The sequence below is a fragment of the Chiloscyllium plagiosum genome, unplaced genomic scaffold (assembly GCF_037043375.1).
Source record: "Chiloscyllium plagiosum isolate Xiang-an unplaced genomic scaffold, Cpla_swu_hap1 HiC_scaffold_10, whole genome shotgun sequence".
NCBI lineage: Eukaryota > Metazoa > Chordata > Chondrichthyes > Orectolobiformes > Hemiscylliidae > Chiloscyllium > Chiloscyllium plagiosum.
Window position 1 is genome coordinate 21,662,308 of NW_028270148.1, and position 23,271 is coordinate 21,685,578.

Genomic DNA, 23,271 nt, shown 5'->3' on the forward strand with positions numbered 1-23,271 from the left:
GAAAGATTTCAAATCTTTCTTGTCACTAACCAATCCATTCTTGCGGATTAAAATTGCTCTCTCTGACTCTGACCGGAAATAGGCATAGGAATATTTGAAGTGTTATCAATTGAGTCAAGCTGATTGTTCCTCTTTGAATATTATGATAGGATTCTCATATCCATGAGTCAGACATTGAGCCTTAATTTAATGGCATCTCTTAAAATAATGGCATCTCTTAAAATGTAACAATTCCTTAGTGCTGCTGTGCACAAGAGGAATTTAAATCTTTCTCATCTCTCAGTCAATTGAGAGCTTCTTACAGAACTAGACAGAGTATAAATGCAACAAAATCTTAGTGTCTTCTCAAGTCACTTTTAACATGAAATTCTGTTTCATCTTCTAAATTCAATTACATATTCTTGCTCATTATGCAAAAACAGACTTCTAAAACTGGCTCTGAAATTTCCCAGCTTTTTCTTCTGGATGTGGGGTAGTGGGAATAGAGAGCCCTATTTCTTTCTTTGCTACCATTATACAATTAGTATCATACTTTAACAGCTTAAACTTTAATAATCAGAATAAATTCTGCAAAAGTGTTTTTATATTTCAAGAAGGCTGGCTTGGATCCAAATAAATTGTGCTTTTCCTTTTAAGGTCTTTGCCAGTTTGCACATAGAAGTTGCTCCTCCTTGTTGTCCAAAAAAGGCTCAAGATAAGAATATGAAAACACTTCTATGTTCAATTGTCATTTGCCTGCCTGAAAACAGTTACAGCTGCATACTAGTCAAGTACGCAACTGACCAAACAGGCACAGACATGCCTTCTGTGGACTGCAGTGACTCTAGAAAGCAGCTCACCACAACCTTCTCAAGAGCAACTAGTGATGGGTAATAAATGCTGGCCAGCCAGTGATGCCCATGTTCCAAGAGTGAATTAAAAAAAACAATTTAAAAGGCCTCCAAAAATAGCTCTTGGATTTTGTCCTGGAAAAGTCTAGAATTTGTTTTGTATTTGGTTTGCAGCTAACTGCATGCTACTAGTCTCCCTATTAATGTAACATGAACGTATCTTTACACCATTTAGCTTTCTTTAGCTCGTTGATATTGTAAACTCTTGAAGCTGTGAATGTGTGTGATTTGACATGGAGAAATCCATAAGTAACTTAGTATAAGTATGAAAGACTCATTTAATGGAAGAATTGCTACATTAAGTATATTACTGTTGCTTTTACTGTTAACTTGCTTCCTGTTAGTGATGGTTGAATAAAGATATTGAGGTTCTAGTCAAGAATAAAAGAGAATCTTATTTTAGATATAAGCAATGGTTCAATTCAATCTCTTAATCAATATAAAGTGTGGAGATGCATTCTTAAGAGAGGAATAAGGAAGGCAAAGAGAGGATATGATATAACAGCATTGACAGATAAGGTTAAGGATAATCCAAAGAGATTCCACAAATACATTAAGAGCGACAGTGGGTAGGGCCTCTTAAAGATTAAGAAAGTTGTCTTCATGTTGAACCTCAGGAGATGTGAGGCACACTAAATGAATACTTTGCATCAATTTTTACTGTGGAGAAAGAAATTGAGTTTAGAGAACAAGAAAAATAAACTTTGATGTTTTAAAAACAGTTCACATTACAGAAAAGGAAGTTCAGGAGGTTTTGGAGAATATAAAGGTCGATAAACCTCCAGAACCTGATCTAATGTATCCCAGAATGTTGTGGGAAATAAGAGAGGAAATTACGAGACCTCTTGCAGAAATACTTGCATCATATCTATCTACAGGTGAGCTGTCAGATGACTTGAGCATGGCTCATGTTGCACCTTTGTTTCAGAAAGTTTGTAAGGAGAAACCGGAGAGCTATAGATCTGCGAATCTGATTTCTGTTGTGGATAAATAGGATTAATGGACATTTAGAGAGGCAAAATTTGATTTAGGGTAGTCTGCACAGTTTTGTACAAGGAAAATCATGTGTCTCAAATTTGATTGAGTTATTTTGAGGAAGTTGTTAAAAAGATTGGCAGAGAGGTAGATATTGTTTATTTGGATTTTAGTAAAGTCTTTAACACGGTTCTGCATGGTGGACTAATTAGTAAAGTTAAGTCACATGGGATTCCGGGTGAGCTTGCCAATTGGGTACGTAATTGGCTTAAATGGCAGAAGATAGAGAGTAATGGTGAAAGGTTGCTTTTCAGACTGGAGGCCCGTGGTGTACCTCCGGGATTGGTTCTGGATCCTCTTTTGTTTATCATTTATATAAATAATTTGGATAGGAATTTAGAAGGCATTGTTTGTAAGTTTGCGGACGACACCAAAATTGGTGGCATTGTAGACACTGAAGAAGGTTTTCTAAGATTACAAAGAGATCTTAATCAAATGGGTCAGTGGGCTGAAAAATGGCAGATGGAGTTCAATCTGGATAAATGTGAGGTATTGCATCTTGATATTACAAGCAAGGCTAAGGCTTAAGCTTATACAGTTAATGGTAGGGCCTTGGGTAGTATTCTAGAACAGAGGAACCTAGGGGTGCAGGTACATAATTTTTTGAAGTTTGCGTCACATAGACAGGGTGGTTAAAAAGGCGTTTAGCATGCTTGCCTCATTGTTCAGTCCTTTGAGTAAAGGAGTTGGGAAGTCATGTTCAGGTTACAGGACATTGGTGAGACCTCTTCTGGAATACTGTGTCCAGTTTTGGTCGGCTGGTTACAGGAAGGATATGATCAAGCAGTAGAGGGTTCAGAGGGATTTACCAGGTCGTCGCAAGCTATGGAATGTTTGAGTTATAAAAGGCTGGATAGGCTGGGACTTTTTTCCACCGGAGTGTAGGATGTTGAGAAGTAATCTGATAAAAGTTTATAAAATAATGAGTGGTATAGATAGAATTGATGTTAGTTGCCTTTTGCCTAGGATGAGGAATTTCAAGATCAGGAGACACATTTTTAAGCTGAGAGGAGAGAGATTTAAAAAAGACAAGTTTTTTTTTCCCCAGAGGGTGATTCGCATCTCAAATGAACTTCCTAAGAAAGCGTGGGTGTGGGTACAATTGCAGTGTTTAAATGACATTTGGATAGATACACGAATAAGTGGGGTTTGGAGGGATATGGGCCAGGAGCATACAGGTGGGATTAGTTTAGTTTGGGATTACGTCTGGCACTGAGTGTTTGGACCGAAGGGTCTATTTCTGTGCTGTATGACTCTATGACTATAACAGCTATTGGAAACCAATGGCAGTATGTGTGTGTATGCATAATAATGGCTGCAATAAAGCTTCCTTCATGTTTCTTTGAGGTCATCGAGGAAATAGAGGAAATGATGCAAGAATCTCCTGACCCTGAAGAAGATGACACACCCACACAGTCTGACCGACTTTCCATACTATCCCAGGAAATCCAGACACTCAAAAGATCCAACACCAGCAATAGTTATGAAGAACGTAAGCACTTTGAATGCATGTCATTAAAATTGGGTTATGGGAGTAGTGATTTGTGAAAAATTATCAAAGCAAAGCAAAACTTTCAATGTTGTAGCAAAGATAACATGGGTGTATGATCTCTTAAAAGGTAGTTGCAATATTTTGTTTTGGCATGGGGGAGGATGTCTGAGATAATAAAAGTTGAATTATTTGAAATAGATATTTAAAAGAAGTAATTCTAATAAACATTTTCACGTGCACTTCCAGATTTAATTTTGCCATATTTCGTTTAAGCCATAATGTGAGACAGGTTGATGAGGTGCACATGCTAAGCAAATTGTCTTGTGCCACTGTAGAGTGTGAAGCCCTACAGTTTACTTTGGTTGTGTTCTGCATACCATATTCTGAGTAATGCAAACGTATTATGCTAATCTCTGGCACTCAACCTGTGTTCTGCCTCAAATTGTCAATTAGCCTCACTTTTGGTCCAGTCAACCTTCTTCACTCGACTTGAAATGTTGACTCTGCTTTCTGTCCACAGATGCTGCCAGATATCCTGAGTTTGTTCAGCAGTTTCTGTTTTCATGTTCTTATCACCATAAGAAAGATGCAGATATAGTTCTTAAGACTGAAGGGATTAAAGGATGTAGGGAGAAAGTGGGAGTAGGATACTGAGTTGAATGATCACCTGTGATCATGCTGAATGACAGAGCAGGCTTGAAGGGCTAAATAGTCTACTCAAGTTGTTTGTTTCTATTAGGTTAGATTAGATTAGATTAGATTCCCTACCGTGTGGAAACAGGCCCTTTGGCCCAATCAGTCCACACCGACCCTCTGAAGAGTAACCCACCCAGACCCATTTCCCTCTGACTAATGCACCAAACACTATGGGCAATTTAGCATGGCCAATTCACCTGACCTGCACATCCTTATGACTATGGGAGGAAACCCACGCAGACACTGGGAGAACGTGCAAACTTCACACAGACATTCGCCCATGGCTGGAATCGAACCTGGGACCCTGGTGCTGTGAGGCAGCAGTGCTAACTGCTGAGCCACCGTGAATGAATTGAATGAATGAATTGAATGAATGAATGAATTGAATGAATGAATAATTGAATGAATATCCTTTATTATCACTTGTATTCCACCACAGAAGAAAACTAGTACAGTGAAAAATTTAATGGCCTTATAATGGTGCCATCTTAGGTACAAGTACCAACGTACAAATCTTAGACTTAAAAAAAGTGTTGTTATACAAAACAGAATGAAAAGGATAGTAGTAACATTACTTAGTGTTTGAGAATGAGTTAGAAGTGAGGTAGTTACAGCATTGTGAAAAGGACTATATAATTTGCGGCAAAGCAAGTTAACCTCTTTGTCTTTGTCACTAGATGATTCACAGGAGCAATTGTAGTTGCTTTTCTTCTTTCATTTGACTTTCTCTTCCTCTTAGAAGGACATTCATTTTTGTTGTAATGGTTGATCTATCATGACAGAATACTCAATGTTTATTATTGTACATGAATGATTTTAGAGTATGGTCTCCAAAATACTGAAAAAAATCCTGAACCCATGTTGTTAAATCAGAATTTGATGGATTTAGTCAGATAAACCAAGGCCACTGTAATTTACCATACAGATTATTCAGAACAAAATATAAATTAATTTTCAAACCTAAATGTAGTGTAAAAGGATCTCAATAAGCAATGAAATTCCATAATTAAACCGAAAGTGCTAATAATACTCAGTAGGTCTGGCAAAATCTGTGGAGAGAGGTTAATTTTTCAAATCAAATATGGCTACTTCAGATGAAATGTCCATCATTTATATCAAAATACAGAGAAAATCATTTAGGATTTAGGAAGATTTTCACTTTTATTCAGTTAATTGAGTTGTAAACTTTCTACGGTTGCAACTTACTGGATTGTCAGATCCCAGTTTTAAAGATTACCTTCAGGAGGAAGAGGACAAATTCTTCTCGTCTTTCCTTTTCATGTTCCAGGCACATCAAAGGTGATATAATGCACTAATGTGGATAAAGATTGCACTAAACTGAATCGCAACATATTTAAGAGCTTAATTCTTTAGAAATAGTAGTATGCATTTACACTGCATAGGGTGATAGTATTTTTTAATAATTTCTGAAGAATGTTCAAATTACTTCGGAGTATATGAGCTTTACATTATTTGTTTTGTAAAAAAAATACAGTAACAAAATTGGTTAAAATTAATTTTTCTGCATACACTTATTACATAGACAATCTACTAGCATCAATCTTTTTGTTTATGGAATATAAATATTTATAAGCTATTCTGTCAAAGTAGATTGCACATTTACACAGAGATGAGAGCATTGTGGGACAGACCTTTTAACCTTTAAAGTAACAGCTCTATACCTTGGAAAGTGTTAGAATGACGAGTAATCAAACACTTGAATTGGGGTGCAAAATTGTATTTTGTAGATTTGTAGCCATGATTTTCCATAGAAATGATATAGCCCAAAGACACAGACAATTCAATTGCTAAATTAACCTCGACCATTCCTATGAACATTCTGGCAACAGGTTATGGAGGACTAGTGCCTGAAAGTGTGTCTTAACATGATCTGCCACATGCTTGAACTAGAGTTTACAGAATAATGCCACAGGAACAGTTAAGCAATGAATTGTAATCAAAATATTTTTTGTCCGCTCTGTACATTTTGTTAACAATAACATTGTTATTCATCTGAACCAAAGGAGAAATTTCAAATTTAATGGTTGCATAAGTAAGCACATTGGCTTGCTGGAAGCTCAATTTGCCAGATCTGTGTAAAGCAAGAAGAGCTGCTTTGCTGATTGACACACTGCATAAATCAGCAATATGTCTAAACCATTCTGTCACTGATTTTCTTGTGGCCCCAAGAAATTTCCAGTGACATGGTAATTAAATGCCCATGAATTTGTAAAGTTAATGATGTGCTTATCATTGCTTTTTTAAATATAGTATAGTAAGATAACAGAACAAAGTAAATGGTCAATGATAACACGCACTACAAAGTGAAACAAGCTGACAGTAGATTAAGGCTGAAACTTTATTGCTGGAACAGCACAGCAGGTCAGGCAGCATCTAGGGAACAGAAGATTCGACGTTTCGGGCACATGCCCTTCTTCAGGAATGAGCAGAGTGTGTTCAGCAGGAGAAGATAAAAGGTAGGGAGGAGGGACTTGGAGGAGGGGCGTTGGAAATGTGATAGGTGGAAAGAGGTCAAGGTGAGGGTGATAGGTCGGAGTAGGGTGGAGGAGGAGAGGTCAAGAAGAAGACTGCAGGTCAGGAAGACGGTGCCGGGCTGGAGGGATTCGGCTGAGACAAGGTGGGGGGAGGGGGGATGAAGAAACTGGTGAAGTCCAAGTTCATCCCCTGTGGTTGGAGGGTTCCCAGTCGGAAGATAAGACGCTCCTCCTCCGACCGTCGCGTTGTTGTGGTTTGGCGGTGGATGAGTCCAATGACCTGCATATCCTCGGTGGAGTGGGAGGGGGAGTTGAAATGCTGTGCTACAGGGTGATTGGGTTGGTTCGTCCGGGTGGCCCAGAGGTGCTCTCTGAATCGCTCCGCAAGTAGGCGGCCTGTCTCCCCAATATAGAGGAGGCCACACCGGCTGCAGCGGATGCAGTAGATAATGTGGGTGGAGGTGCAGGTGAATCTGTGGCGGATATGGAAGTTTCCTTTGGGGCCTTGGAGAGAAGTGAGGGGGGAGGTGTGGGCGCAAGTGTTGCACCTCCTGCGGTTGCAAGGGAAGGTGCCGGGAGTGGAGGTTGGGTTGGTGGGGGGTATGGATCTGACAAGGGAATCGCGGAGGGAGTGGTCTCTACGGAAAGCTGATAGAGGAGGGGAGGGAAATATATCCTTGGTGGTGGGGTCCGTTTGGAGGTGGCGGAAGTGACGGCGGATGATGCGCTGTACATGGAGATTGGTGGGGTGGTAGGTGAGGACCAGTGGGGTTCTGTCCTGGTGGCGGTTGGAGGGGCGGGGCTCAAGGGCGGAGGAGCGGGAAGTGGAGGAGATGCGGTGGAGGGCATCGTCGATCACGTCGGGGGGGAAATTGCGGTCCTTGAAGAAGGAGGCCGTCTGTGTTGTGCGTATTTTGAACTGGTCCTCCTGGGAGCAGATGCGGCGGAGACGAAGGAATTGGGAGAATGGGATGGCGTTTTTACAGGGGGCGGGGTGGGAGGAGGTGTAGTCCAGGTAGCTGTGGGAGTCGGTCGGTTTGTAGTAGATGTCCGTGTTGATTCGGTCGTCTGAGATAGAAACAGAAAGGTCTAGGAAGGGGAGGGAGGAGTCCGAGACTGTCCAGGTGAATTTGAGGTCGGGGTGGAAGGTGTTAGTGTAGTGGATGAACTGTTCAACCTCCTCGTGGGAGCACGAGGTAGCGCCGATACAGTCATCAATGTAGCGGAGGAAAAGATGGGGGGTGGGGCCAGTGTAGTTGCGGAAGATGGATTGTTCCACATACCCTAAGAAGAGGCAGGCATAGCTGGGGCCCATGCGGGTGCCCATGGCTACTCCTTTTGTTTGGAGAAAGTGGGAGGATTGGAAAGAAAAGTTGTTCAGGGTGAGGACCAGTTCAGTCAGTCGAAGGAGGGTGTCGGTGGAAGGGTACTGGGTGGTATGGCGGGAAAGGAAGAAGCGGAGTGCTTTGAGTCCTTCGTGATGGGGGATGGAGGTGTACAGGGACTGGATGTCCATGGTGAAGATGAGGCATTGGGGACCGGGGAAGCGGAAATCCTGGAGGAGGTGGAGGGCGTGGGTGGTGTCACGGACGTAGGTGGGGAGTTCTTGGACTAATGGGGACAGGACCGTGTCGAGGTAGGAGGAGATGAGTTCGGTGGGGCAGGAGCAGGCTGAGACGATGGGTCGTCCGGGGCAGTCAGGTTTGTGGATGCAACTAATTAATTATTATGTTAATAATTAATGCAATTTAATAAAGGTTTGATGTCTGCTCAAGAAACAACATGATATAGAAAACAATGCTTAATTCCTTGGCCAGTAATGGCAGCTGTTTTTCGCTATGTTGTCACAATCATACAACAGTATGGTGAAGAATGCAATTGGTACTCTTGCCTTTATTGGTCAGTGCATTGAGTATAGGAGTTCAGAGGTCATATTGTGGCCGTACAGGACAATGGTTCGGCCACTTTTGGAATACTGCGTTTGTTTCTGGTCTACCTGCTATAGGAAAGATGTTGTGAAACTTGAACTTCAGAAAAGGGTGTTGTCAGCATTGGAGGATTTGAGTTACAGGGAGAGGCTGAATAGGTTGGGGCTACTTGCTCTGGAGCAGCAGAGGCTGAGGGGTGACCTTTAAAGAGGTTTATAAGGGGTGAGGGGCACGGATGGGGTGAGTAAGGTCTTTTCTCCAGGGTGGGGGAGTCCAAAACTAGAGGACGTAGGTTTAAGTTGAGAGAGAAAAGATTTAAAAGGGACCTAAGGGACAACTTTTTCACGCAGAGGGTGGTGCATCTATGGAATGAGCTGCCAGAGGAGGTGGTGGTGGTGTACAGTTACCACATCTGGATGGGTATGTGAATAGAAAGGGTTTAGAGGGATATGGGCCAAATGTTGGCAAATGGGGCTAGTTTCTTTTTAAGGATATCTGGTCAGCATGAAGTTGGACCGAAAGGTCTGTTTCCATGCTGTATATCTCTATGACTATGATATCAATGTATTGGTTTAATTGCGAAAGTTGACATTTTGAATGTACAAAAATACAAAACACAACTTTTAATTTATTTTGGGATGTATTTGATATGGGCAAGATTGCATTTATTGCTATTTTCATTACTTTGAGATAAATGATTGACCACAGTTGGAAAGCAGTACTGTCGTTTAGCTGACAGGTCTCTTAAAATATAAACTAAGTACTCCTGGGAGTTTGGTCCAGTGACAGTGGATGAATGGCAGTACATACCATGTCATGTTGGTGTTTAACTAAGGGGAATTTTGGTAAATTGCATGTTCTATACAGTAAAGGTTGTAGGCCTAAAAGATTATTTCTGAAGAAAGTTTGACAAGTTGCTACATTGCATCTATAAATAGCATTGACTGCAGAAGTAATGGTGGAAATGATGGATTTTGAATCTACTGGGAAGGACACAGATCAGATGAAAGACTTTGACCTGGATGGTCCTGGGGTTCTTGACTAGTTGTTGTTATTGATATACACAGTAGTAACCACTTGTGAAAAATTAATTTTTCTGCAAAAAAATTTTGATGAATCAGATTCAGACTTAGTGAATAGTAACACTTGAGGTGTTAATCAGGGGACTTGACTGAAGCAGTAGTATTTCTCCCCAAAAGGGGTATTGTGGAAATTTGATCAGGAGGCAACTGGATTTTGCGCTGAGTAATTGCAGACATTGAAGTAGCACTGAGTTGTGAATGTAAAAGATCCTAGTGAAACCTTGCAGACGACACGAAAGTTGGTGGAGTCATGGACAGTTTGGAAGAATGTTACAGGTTGCAGAGATACTTGGATAAACTGCAGAATTGGGCTGAGAGGTAGCAAATGGAGTTCAATGCAGCTAAATGTGAGGTGATACACTTTGGGAAGAATAACAGGAAGGCAGAGTACTGAGTCAGTGGAAAGGTTGTTGGTAGTGTGGATGTGCAGAGGGATCTTGGAATCCACGTACATAGATCCCTGAAAGCTGCCACCCAGGTTGATAGTGCTGTTAAGAAGGCATACGGTGTGTTAGGTTTCATTGGTAGAAGGATTGAGTTCCGGAACCGCAATATCATGCTGTAACTATACAAAATGCTAGTGCGGCCACACTTGGAATATTGTGTACAGTTCTGGTCACCATTTTTCGGGAAGGCTGTGGAAGCATGAAAAGGTGCAGAGGAGATTTACCAGGATGTTGCCTCATCTGGAGGGAAGGTCATATGAGAAAAGGCTGAGAGATTTGGGTCTGTTCTCATTGGAATGAAGAAGTCTAAGAGGGGATTTGATAGAAACATACAAGATGATCAGAGCATTAAACAGGGTAGACAGTGAAAGTCTTTTTCCTAGGATGATGACGTCAGCTTGTACAAGGGGGCATAACTACAAATTGAGGGGTGATAGATTTAAGACAGATGTCAGAGGCAGGTTCTTTACTCAGAGAGTGGTAAGGGTGTGGAATGCTCTGCCTGCCAATGTAGTTAACTCAGCCACATTAGGGGCATTTAAACAATTCTTGGATAAATGCATGGATGATGATGGGATAGTGTAGGGGGACGAGCTGAGAATAATTCGGCGCAACATCGAGGGCCGAAGAGCCTGTTCTGCGCTGTATTGTTCTATGTTCTATAAAACCATCAGTAATCCATCACACTTCCAACCATATAATGACAGGCATGTCATTGATAAAGTATTTCAAGGTGGGGGCTAATTTGAAATATCAAATCCATCTTTTCAAGATTTTACTTAGAATTAATATTTTGCATTTGCTATTGGCATGTGACACATGACTTGCAAAGTCCAACTACTGTAGCATCTGGCTTTGCTTCATCTATTAGTCACATTCATAGAAGCAAAAAGGATAAAATTATCATCAACTTCAACTTCAAATTACTTGGAGCAACTTTCAGAACTTATCAACACAGAACACAGGTCAAAATATTTTTTGAGATATCATTAAACTTGGAAACTTGTGGTTCAGTGTTGTGTGAATGCAGTTAGGCTATTTAAGTTATTTAAACAACTCACTCAATTTCAGCTTTGATTTACCAGTGGAAGATCTTACGTTGTCTTGTGGTAAATCATCAAAGCTTTTGACTCCTGGGAATATGTTGACACATTTGTGTATATTCTTTAACTGTAAATATTGCAATTCTTTCCTGCTATATTTCAAAATGAGCCACCCTGCCAGTTGGTAACAATAATGCTTATTGTGATGTCACATGCTTTCCTTAAAGAAAATCCTCCAAGTACAATTCTTGGAGCCAATTTTCTTTTTGTTGAACAAAGGATCTGTAGAATATCAATTAGCACTGTAATTCATTTTATATTATGCATGTTTAAGCGGAATCTTAAGGTTGCTCATTGATTTTAGCAGAGTTCACATTTGGTAGGCTTCTGTTTTTTGATAATTGATATATTTATTAGTCTTGAGGCATACTAGTCTATTTACAGTTGTCTTAAATTTAGATAGGTGGCTTATTTATTTAGATTGCTGTAACTCATCCTGACTATTATTCTAAGCAAAAGAATTTTTTCCCTCTTGGATTGCATGCATAAAATATATGGCAGAGAAACGGACCGTTTGGTCTATAGTGTTGGCATTTATGTTTTACTTGAGCCCTATCCCATCATTCCCTAACTCTATCATCATAACTCTATTCTTTGTCCAGTTTTCCCTTGCATCTTTTTCCATTCATTCTTGGGATGTGGCCATCCCTAACTAGCATTTATTGCCCATCACTCATTGCCCTTGAGCTGGTGATGATGAGTTGCCTACATGCATATACAAACTTAACAATATATCAACACACTATGTCTATTAGTACCATAGAAGCTCATAATAGATACTAGTACCCCATCATTTCCAAAGAGTTACTGAGGCAATCTTTTTAAAGAGAACTGAGAAATACCACTGCTTATCTGCGGAACATGGATACTATTTAGTAGCACTTACCACAGTGTGCCATCACAGATGCTAGCTGGGAGTTACAGATATTGCCAACATTAATTAATTATCTACCAGACTATTGACTCTCAGCTCCACCACATATTCAGCTCCAGTACATTCACCGGTTTAGTCAGTATGCAAACAATGACCAACAGAAAATCCCTAATCCATTTAGCTATTTTCAGTACCTAATGTCTCAATAGCTGTGATCTCTATGCCTTCCCAAATTGTGAACGGGAAATTAAATCCAGACTAATTAGAGGGAAAATGTCTGTGAAACTTCTCTCCAACCCATCTAAATGAATAAATCTAGTCTGAGTCCTTCATGTCCTCAGTTCCTTGAAGTTACCTACCTCTTGCGACAGGCAATTTCCATCTCCAACCATAAGTAGCTCTCACTTGAAGAAATTTGGTGAATTTGTATCCTGATTGGCTGGCAGCCTGTACAGGAGGTCCACTAAGTAATATCATTCTAGTCTTGGAGGGCCATAGGACTGGTGACTCAAGGTTTGTGAGAAGATTTGTAGCTCGGGTGCTCGTTGCTGTGGTTCTGTTCGCTGAGCTGGAAGTTTTTGTTGCAAACATTTCGTCCCCTGTCTAGGTGACATCCTCAGTGCTTGGGAGCCTCCTGTGAAGCGCTTCTGTGGTGTTTCCTCCGGCATTTATAGTGGTCTGTCCCTGCCGCTTCCGGTTGTCAGTTTCAGCTGTCCGCTGTAGTGGCTGGTATATTGGGTCCAGGTCGATGTGTCCACTACAGCGGACAGCTGAAACTGACAACCGGAAGCGGCAGGGACAGGCCACTATAAATGCCGGAGGGGAAACCACAGAGGCACTTCACAGGAGGCTCCCAAGCACTGAGGATGTCACCTAGACAGGGGACGAAACGTTCACAACAAGAACTTCCAGCTCGGCGAACAGAACCACAGCAACTGGTGACTCGTTAGAGTGAGATGACTGATTTAACCTGAGAGGCACCACACCCTGGATGAGGAGCGAGGTTGAGAATGTGAGACCTTCATGGTAACCTCAGCTAGTGGAAGTATTGAACCCATTTTCCTGGCATTGCTTTGCATCACATACCAGTTGTTCAGCTAAGTGACTCCATAAGGAAGACAATTTGTGGAGTGGTTTGGTTCAATTATGTTAATAGACTAGAGAAACTGGGGGTTAATCTAATTTGAGTACAGCGTGAAGACATTTCATGGCAGTGTTTAAAATCATGAAGGATTTTAACAATGTAACTAAAGACCAACTGTTTTCAATGTCTGAAGAGTTAATAACAGGTCATAGAATTGAGGTAATGGATGAAAGAACCAGAGGTGAAATGAGGAACAAATTTTAATGCAGTGAATAGTTACAGTTTGAAATGTAATGCCTGAAGGGGTTGTGGATGAGGATTCCGTATTAATCTACAAAAGAGTTTTCAAAGTGGGAAAAGAAAATTCAAGGGTGTGAGGACTAAGGTGGGAAATGGGACTTTGTTGTTCAAAGCAGCCAGCATTGACTTACTGAGCTAAATGGTCGCCTCCTGTGCTGTATTATTCTGGTGATGAAGGAATTCACCTCACACTTTCTCACTGCCCTGTCAAGCTTTAGCATGTTGTCTCCTTTTTCATTTTGGGATGGTGGTGGGTTGCCTAAAATGGGAAAAGCACAAACATTGATGTGCATATTATTCAATACAGGTATGCTCTTAGAAATGCAACCTGTGGAATGTTGAACCGCCTTGTGCCACAGAATTCAGATGATTTTGCTTTTGTAGCCAAGTACAAATGCTTATTGAGATACAACCACTCTGTTTCATTGAAAGCAATGCAGAAAATAATTCCAACTGTACTATTGCATAGAAGCAAAGGAATAGGAGCAGGAATCAGCCAGTCAGCCCTTCAAGTATGCTCCACCATTCAGTATGATCATGGCTTATCATTCAATTCAGTATCCTATTCTCACTTCCTGTTCATTTCCTTTTCATCCATTCAGCTCTAAGAACGATCTCTGACTCTTTCTTGAAAATGTTCAATGTTCACTTTAATCCCTGCATGATAGTGAGTTCCACATTAGACCACAAGACGTGAGAGCAGAAATTAGGCTGTTCAGCCCATTGAGTCTGCTCCGCCATTCAATCATGGCTGATGCGTTTCTCAACCCCATTCTTCTGCTTTCTCCCTGTAACCCTTGATCCCCTTGATACTCAGAAACCTGTCTGTCTCAGTCTTAAGTATACTCAATGACCTGGCCTCCACAGCCTTCTGTGGCAATGAAACCCTTAGATTCACCACTATCTGGCTGAAGAAATTTCTCCTTATCTCTGTTCTAAAAGATCTTCTCTTTACTCTAAGGCCATGCTCTTGGATCCTAGTTTCTCCTAGCAATGGAAACATCTTCCCAGCACTACTTCTGCCCAGACCATTCTCTATGTTTCTTGCCACTCTAGTTTAAAAAGGTTTCTTGTACATTCCGTATAGGTTTTGTAGGTGACTATCTTGTATTGATGGAGCACAGTGAATAACATCCCTACCCCTGAGTTAGAAGCTCCAAGTCTGAGTTCCACTCTGCTCCTGATGGCCAAGGATGGAGTGTTCATGACACAACCGACCATGATGAACATGAATTGGCAAATCTTTCCAATGGACACCAATGACAAACAGTAATAGCAAGAGACATTACTGATCCACCTTGTAATTGGAAGAATATTGGAATTTCTTAAGTTTCACAGTTCCAGACTACAAAATTGAAGATGAAAGTGTCACCGCAACTTGGATGTATTGAGTGAATTGAATATACCACCTGACATCGATGATTTATAGTTATACTGTTCTCTAGTTGTCTGTGTCCTTTCCATTTGAGGCTTCATAATTTGTTGAGAGGAGCCGAAGCCTATCAATCCATCCATGTATGTATACCTACCCATTTTTGGTAATGTCCTTGTAAACCTTTTCTGCAGCACCTAATGTTTCTATTTTTAAAAATATATTATAATCACAGTAATGTAAGTGTGGTTCCCCATTTTATTTTCAATTGTGCATCTAGAAATAAAGCCTAGTGTGTGGTTTGCCTTTTTTGATGACCTTGATCAAGTGTGTGGTTTGCCTTTTTTGATGACCTTTTTGTGTCAGCCAACATCTGACACAAATTTTGGATTAGATTACTTACAGTGTGGAAAAAGGCCCTTCGGCCCAACAAGGCTACACCGATCTGCCGAAGCGCACCCATCCAGACCCATTCCCCTATACCTAACACTACGGGCAATTTAGCATGGCCAATTCACCTAACCTGCACATTTTTGGACTGTGGGAGGAAACCGGAGCACCCAGAGGAAACCCACGCAGACACTGGGAGAATGTGCAAACTCCACAGTCAGTCGCCTGAGGTGGGAATTGAACCCGGGTCTCTGGCGCTGTGAGGCAGTAGTGCTAACCACTATGCCACCGTGCTGCCCACCAGATTTTGGTGATTAGTGTTGACACTCAAAAATCCCTTTCTTCCTTTACCTCATCTTCCTAGTAATAAGTGACGTTTCTATTTTTTCTGACAAAATGTGCTGCCTCCCCCCTGTATTACTCTTCATTTGACAACGATTTGCTCATTCTGCAAGTTTATTAATGTCCTCTTGTAATTTATCACAGTCCTCCTTCATATCAACATCCTCCTCCCTCCATCAGCAATCTCCCTCATTGCATTTTGTTGTTGTCTGCATCCTTAGAAATTTTGTTTTTGATTTCAAAATCCACAATGTACAGTATGGACAGCAGTGGTTCCAGCACTGATCTTTGTAATTTCCCACCACTCTGTATCATTACCCTTTAATCCTTGCTTTCTGCATTCTAACAATCCATTCCAGATTAGGTTTCAGTGTTATTGTTTAAATAGTTGTTATAGAGTTGATGTTTGTTTGCAGAACAAATTCACCTACTTTGCACAGTTCTTCTTACAACATATTTTAAAACAAGGGGCAAAACTGAAAGCCAACCAACCTTTGAACTCTAAAAGTTACGAGTTTCGAAATAAAGGTAATTTTAAAAGGATTTTCCATCTGCAAGTTGGAGTTTTCCTCATGGGATACGGATTTTGTTATTAGTAACTCTGGAGAAAAATAAATTATGTAAAAATAAAACAAATACTCAGACTAGTGTATTTCACTAGTGAAAGCAGACCTTGTTTTCAAGTTCACATGGAAATTGGTGATTTTGAATATGAAGTTTTACAAATAGTCTTGTTAAAGGAATGCATTTAGCTTAAAGTTCAAGGGAATTAATTTGTAAATTATTTTCAATGTTGACATATGGAACTAAAGCTGGGGTGAACTAAATATTGGGTGCGTTTGGATAAGTGTAAAGTCAAGGAATTGACAATTATTATGGGTTCCAATGATCCAAAGTACCAACAGTAAAAACACCCATTTGATTTTTGAATATAATCAGTTTGTGGATATCCTCTGATCATTTCATTGTATGTCACAAATCTTGAGCAATGTTTGCAGTTGCTTAATACAAAACTGAGTTTTGAGCCTGGACATTTTGCCCTTGCTGGATTTGGAATTGAGGATGGACAGGAGCTAAAAATAGTCCTGCCAGCTCCAACTTGCCTCCCTAATTGCAGGAAACTGACGAATATTCCAGTTGTTCAGCCTTCAGTTCCCACAGACTGCAACAGATCAAATTCAGTTGAGCAATATTGCAGGATTAAAATTAAATGTAATGTTAATTTTAATCCTATATAACGGCACATCATTAATTGAGAATAACTACTCCAGACCTCTTTTTGGAGCTGTCCAGTATTGTAAATGTACCAATGACCTCTGAAAGTTTCCAGCTATGGATGGGACTAATACTGTGAATAATTCAGAGTGTGAGAATATCTCTACATTTGGGGCAGTAGGTTCTTCATCTTGTTTTTGTTTAGCCAACAGTAATCTTTGCAAGTTAATTCTCTTCACAGATAATGGAATCAAGGAAATGAGAGTTTGTGCATTTATATGTATAAAACCATTTGGAATCTGCAAATTAAGTAGTGTCCTTTTAGTTTCGGCTTAAATATCAAATATGTTTTGAGACATGAAGGTACAAGTGCTTTCAATGGAACAGAATAGAGAAAAGGCTTTGAAGGACTACAGATGGATTATACTGAGGATCAATGTGAAAACTCTACAGTTCAGATGCTTCTGCCTAAATAAAGGGATATCTGCAACCATACTTAATACATAATGTACAGGAAGTAATGAATAGTGCTTAAAGTACCAACAGCAAAAGCACCCATTTTATTCTTGAAATATAGTTTTGTGAGGCAAGGGAAGAGAAAAGAAAGGCACAGTATTTATCTTTTGTCATCTAGAAAGTTCAAGCTGTTAGCTTTACTTGTTGTTTAGCAACTGGAACATTTTAATTGTAGAGATGAAAGGAAATAGTTAAAAAGAAACTACAGAAAATCTGATTATATAGGTAAACATTTTTGTCTGTGTATAAATGTAAAGACATCAAAGGTAAATACGTTTGATTATGTAAATCGCAATATTTAGGGATTGTTTAGTAGCGCAGAACTTGATAAAAAGGCAAATGTGTTGCCAAAGCTTTTTATTTTGCACTTTTCAGGATGAACCAAAGATGGCAAATTTCAAATGATGATAATTTACAGTATGGGACAAAAGAAGTGTTGGTTATAAGTGTGCCGACTGGCTGGGGTATTAGTATTGAGAAGGCAGCCAGGATCTATAGATCCCCAAACCTCCAGGTAATTTAAAAAATGTGCAAAGCTTGAATATATTTAAAGAGTTTATTCATTACCTGCAGCAAACAGATCTGTACATATGTTAGTTATAGCAAATGTAAATGAGCCATGTTATGGGTTTGATTGATTATCTTAAATTGGTTGTTATTATAGCTATTAGTGATCTAAGGATTGTTCACCATGTGTTGCCCAATCTCAAAATCACATCTAACAATGGATGCTTTGTTTGGATTTTGTATGTGCAGATTGGTTGAATGTGGATACAACTCTGCCTGTTACAATTAACTGAAGGAATGCATTTAAAAAAATGTACCTGGTGCTTTGAGAAGCATATGGTTCCTCTGTACTTTTTCCATGACAAAGTCTTTGCCCAATCAGATTCAACTTATCAGTTAATTATGTCCCCCTTTCCTCCTGCAGTATAAGTTATTATTGTTGAAATTTGCTATTGTTGCATTCGTTTTTTTGAGTGCACGATGAAAAAGCTTTGGCAACACGTCTTTTTTCCAACAAAAATCAGTGTATAATGCCCAGAATTCTTTATTCCATTTGTTGTACATTGTGCTTGACTTTTCAGGTACCTCTGTTAACCATTTTTCAGGTGTGAAGCGATTGCCCATGGCTGAATTAAATGAGCTTCTGGAGGAAATTGAGACTGCGATAAAACACTACTCTGAGGAGCTGATTCAACAGTTAGCATTGCGCGATGAGCTAGAGTTTGAAAAAGAGGTGAAAAACAGCTTCATCTCGATACTTATTGAGGTTCAAAACAAACAGAAGGAGCACAAGGAAACAATGAAGAAGAAAAAGAAACAAAAGAATGGAACTCCACAAAATGGAAAGCAAGAGAAAAGTCACATGCCAGGAACGGTGAGTCGTGGATTCTATTACTACATGGACAAAGCTCCCTATATTGTCATTGATGTGTACTCTTTAATTCAAATAATAAATCAGTAAACTATTTTTACAGAATGGCTGACAATTATTTTACAGTTTACTAGTGAAAGGAAGGTTATTGAGGCAAAGAATTAAAAATAACAATTAATCACATTCACCATCACTTTATTGTGGCATTTGGAAGGCAGCATTCTCTTGAGGGAACAAGCAGGGGAGAAGACATCAATTTAAAACGTCATGGCTATAGAACTGTTTGATCTACTGACAGAGGTGACAGTGCTATCCTATTAGCTGAATAGAAGCTGTCAGACTTGTGCTTTCTGGCATACCTTCCAACAGAATAGTAATGAGCATAGGCGATATAAATACACCTTCATGTTTTTACTATGATTTTATCAAATACTCTCACCAGTTTAACTCTCATTTTAATGTTCTGACATGGATAATTTTTAGAATATGCATTAGATCAGGTAAACTATCAGATTATATCTTAACATTTTTCATGTAGCCAGACTGACAGCTAAGGAGATAAAGGTTTATTTCCAGGAACCAAATCAAATGATTTTCTCCTTTTATATACTTGGAATAAATTCTCAGATGAAGGTATTGAGAAATGAATGACTGCTTTGTGTAGACAATGCTGCAAATTATAATGGGCTCCCAGTGGGCTGAGTCCTCCCCATTTCCAGTTCATGGCAACAAAACTGTCTGTACATGACCTTACTCACCCCGAATTGTTCAAAAGTCATAATTGCATGATTTTCTGGTTGTGGACTTTCCTCAGTGTTGTCACACAGATTATGCTGCAAAAGGTTTATAGGTCTCTTGTTGTTTAAAACAGTGACAGCTAACACACAGAAACCAAGACTTGCATGCGTTTTTCTCCCCTAAGCAAATTCAGTGGATTTGCACATCAATTAGCTGCGTGTGATGCAGAAATCGGAAGGTTTCCTTAGAAGAAAAAAGATAATTTCATGACAGTTTTGCTATGCATATGAATACTGCTACATCCCTACAGCAGAATTTATTAAAAAAACATTGTTCACCACGTGTATATCACTGTCCAGACCTGCATATATTACCCACTCCTAATTGCTTTTGAAAAGCTGGTGGTGAACTTCCTTGACTCACTGCAGTTTTTGGAATGTAATAACACCCACAATTCTTTTGAAAAGGGAGATCCACAGCAATGAAGAAATAGCAAAATAGTTACCCACCAGGATGGTGTTTGGCGTGGAGGGAACTTGCATCTGTTCCCATGCATCTGTTGCTCTAGTCCTTCTTGATGGTATGTCATTGGTTTAGAAGATACTGTCAAAGGAACTTAGGTGAATTGCTGCAGTGCATCCTGTAGTGCTGTACCAAAAGGAGTTCCAGGATTTGAGTTCCAGAATTTTGACCTAAAGGCAGTTACGAAATATCTGTATATTTCTGTAAGGATGGTAAATGGCTTAAAGGGAAACTTGCAGGTGATGATCCTGTGCATCTGCCAAAAATGAGGCCCTTCTAGTACATCTCGATTTTTTAAAGTAAAATATTTTGAAGTTGATTTGAAGTTATGTCTTACAATTGCAGTATTTATAGAAACTTTTTGTATTTTATGGAGAGTATCACACTTTAGAAACTATTTGGTTCTTCGAGTTGCCTTGTCCTCCCAGCCTGATTTGACATTAACAAAGGTGGCACGATGGCTAAGTGGTCAACACTGCTGCCTCACAGCGCCAGGGACTTGGGTTTGATTCCAGCCTCGGGTGGCTGTCTGTGTGGAGTTTGCATATTCTCCTGGTGTTTGCGAGGGTTTCCTCCAGGTGCTCCAGTTTCCTCCCACAGTGAATTGGCCATACTAAATTGACCATAGTGTTCTCTGATGTGTAGGTTAGGTGCATTAGTCAGGAGTAAATGTAGAGTAACAGGGTTACTCTTCGGATGGTTGGTATGGACTTGTTGGGCTGAACGGCCCGTTTCCACACTGTAGGAATTCTATTCTAAAGCAATGCTTACCAAAGTTAGTGCCCTTGTTTGGAAATGTGTTGCTGGAAAAGCGCAGCAGGTCAGGCAGCATCCAGGGAACAGGAGAATCGACGTTTCGGGCATAAGCCCTTCTTCAGGAATGTGCCCTTGTTTGTTAACCTCTCCAAAAGCACAATTTTCTTCTTCATGTTTTAAGAACAGATAAAATACCTATTCAGATAATAGATATAGTAAGTAGATTTTTTAAAAAAAATCCGCGCCCCCCCATTCTTTCAAAGTATGTATTTTTAAGATGTCTTCTCCCTATCTTTGGTAGCTAGCTTTTTTTTTCTGTTAACCTGCTGGGATCTGGCAAATTTCTTTCAATCAAGGCAAGCAAGTTTCAATGACAGCACTTCTGCGACTCAAATTTAAGACTTTAATTGAAGGTTTAAGCTTTAAATAGACTTTTCTTTCCTGTGGGATGTCTGTCATCTTTAAGTAGATGAATGCCCTATAAAGCAAAATGTAGGAAAAAATAAAATTGCATTGCCAAATCTGTTTCATATACACAACTTACTTGGTGGATAGGCAGGAAGGAAAAGGAGGTAAAATAACTTTGTTAGTAAAGGAAGAGACAAGTGCTGTAGTGAGAAATTATACAGGCGGTAAAGATCAAGACTTAGAATCAGTTGGGATAGAATGATAAATAGCAAGGTAAAGAGGTTCCTGGTGGAAGTAATCTACAAGTCCCTGAAAAGTAGTTCCATTGTGGGCCACAGTATAAACTAGGAAATATTGTGCGCGTGTAAGGGAAGTAAGACAATAATCATGGGTGATTTTTAATTTGTATTGACCAAATTAATCATGTTTCTAAGGATTGTCTCAAGGGAGGGTTCATTGAATGTATTAGAGAATGATTCCCAACATATTCCTCCGAGAATCCATCAAGGAGCCAGCTGTTCTAGATTTGGTATTATGTAATGAGATGGGACTAATTAATGATGCCTTAGTAAAGGATCCTCTAGGGAAGAATGATCTTAGCATGCTAGAATTTCAAATTCAGTTTGCGAGCAAGAAACTGGAGTGTTCTGGAGTTAAACAAAGATAGTTATATAGCCATGGGGACAGATTTAGCTCTGGTGGACTGGGCAGGAATACTAAAGTTAGGACATTTGATGAGTAGAGGCAGATGTTTTAAGGAGATGTTCAAATTCTCCCAGCTAATATATATTCCACAGAGAAAGAATTGTAAAGGGGGCAACATGGTAAGCAAGAATGATAACATAAGGACAAAAATGAAAGCATACCATATTGCAAAGGCCAGCAGTGGGCTGGCAGATTGTGGAAGTATTAAAGATCAAAAAAAGGTTACTAAAAAAAGTAATAAAAGCCATTTTTGTTTTTCTTACATTGGAGGCAGTTCAATGATGGGTTTGTCTTATGAATAGAGCTTACGCCTATACACTCTAGATTTTAGAAGAAGGAGTGGAGATCTAATTGCAATATACAAAATACTAAAGGAGAGTGACAAAGTAGATGGAGAATGGGAGAAATTCTTTCTCTCAAAAGGTCATGAATCTGTGGAATTCACTATTCCCGAGTATGGTAGATGCCAGGACATTGAGTATGTTTAAGGAGATAGATTCTTAATTAGTAATAGATTGAAGGGTCATTGGGACTGAGCAGGAATGAGGAAAGAACAATTCAGTACAAAATAGGTTGTTTTTTTAAAAAAACAATCATCGACATATAGCATGGAAACAGACCCCTCAGTCCAACCAATCCATGCCAACCATAATCCCAATTGAAACTAGTCCCACCTGTCTGCACTTCGCCCAAATCCATCCAAACATTTCTTCATGTACTTATCTAAATGCCTTTTAACTGTACCTGCATCCACCACTTCCTGTAGAAATTTATTCCACCCATGAACTACTCTGTGCAAAACAAAATTATCCTCATGTCTTTTTTTAAATCTTCCTCCTCTAACATTAAAAATATGCCCACTAGTCTTGAAATCCCCAACCCCAATGATAAGACACCTGCGTTCACATTATCTATATCACTCTTGATTTTATAAACCTCTGTAAGGTTATCTTTCAACCTTCTACGCTACAGAGACAAAAAGTCCCAACCTGTTCAGCTTCTCCTTATGACTCAGACCCTCCATTCCAGGGAACATCCTGGTAAATCTCTTCTGAACTCTCTCCAGCTTAATAATATTTTATTTGTAGTCCTAGCTATGTTTACTCTAAGCAAATTTTAACACCTCACCTATATTAATGGAAATTACTCTGTTCATGAGTTAAATAATCTACCATAGTTACAAAACAAAACATGGGTTGAGATTATCCATGTACCAAAGAAATGAACGACACAGTTGAATTATTATGTATTTTCCGTTAACAATAAAAACATCATTTTTTATCCTGGTCATACTACACTTTCGATACTTTGTGCATTAATTAGGTCATAGGGAGTGTAGGGTCACCTACAGAAACTGACGTGTGCCTAGCTCAAGAATGCAAATAATAATCTGTCCTTCAACGTACAATGCCTTTCCAAACTAAAAATCTTTTGCTTCTTCACTATCCGTATTCTGTGGAGTTGAGGCTGAAATGAGACCAGCAATGATAGTATTGATTTGCTG

General features: G+C 39.6%; 1 protein-coding gene across 8 annotated transcripts in view; it reads left to right on the forward strand.

Moving 5' to 3' along the window:
- LOC122552663 (fasciculation and elongation protein zeta-2-like) overlaps positions 1 to 23,271 on the forward strand; it is a 129,349-nt gene that overhangs the window by 75,765 nt on the left and 30,313 nt on the right. For 6 of the 8 annotated variants that reach the window (XR_015758362.1, XM_043695485.2, XM_087991204.1 and 3 more), the window contains exons 4-5: positions 3,273 to 3,417; positions 18,349 to 18,641. Coding sequence is in view for 7 of the 8 variants with exons in the window: in XM_043695485.2 (XP_043551420.2) it covers positions 3,273 to 3,417; positions 18,349 to 18,641 (438 nt within the window). In the remaining variant the exon portion in view is untranslated. The remainder of the gene's footprint in view (positions 1 to 3,272; positions 3,418 to 18,348; positions 18,642 to 23,271) is intronic. The other 2 variants (XM_043695486.2, XM_043695489.2) reach the window with 1 other exon arrangement.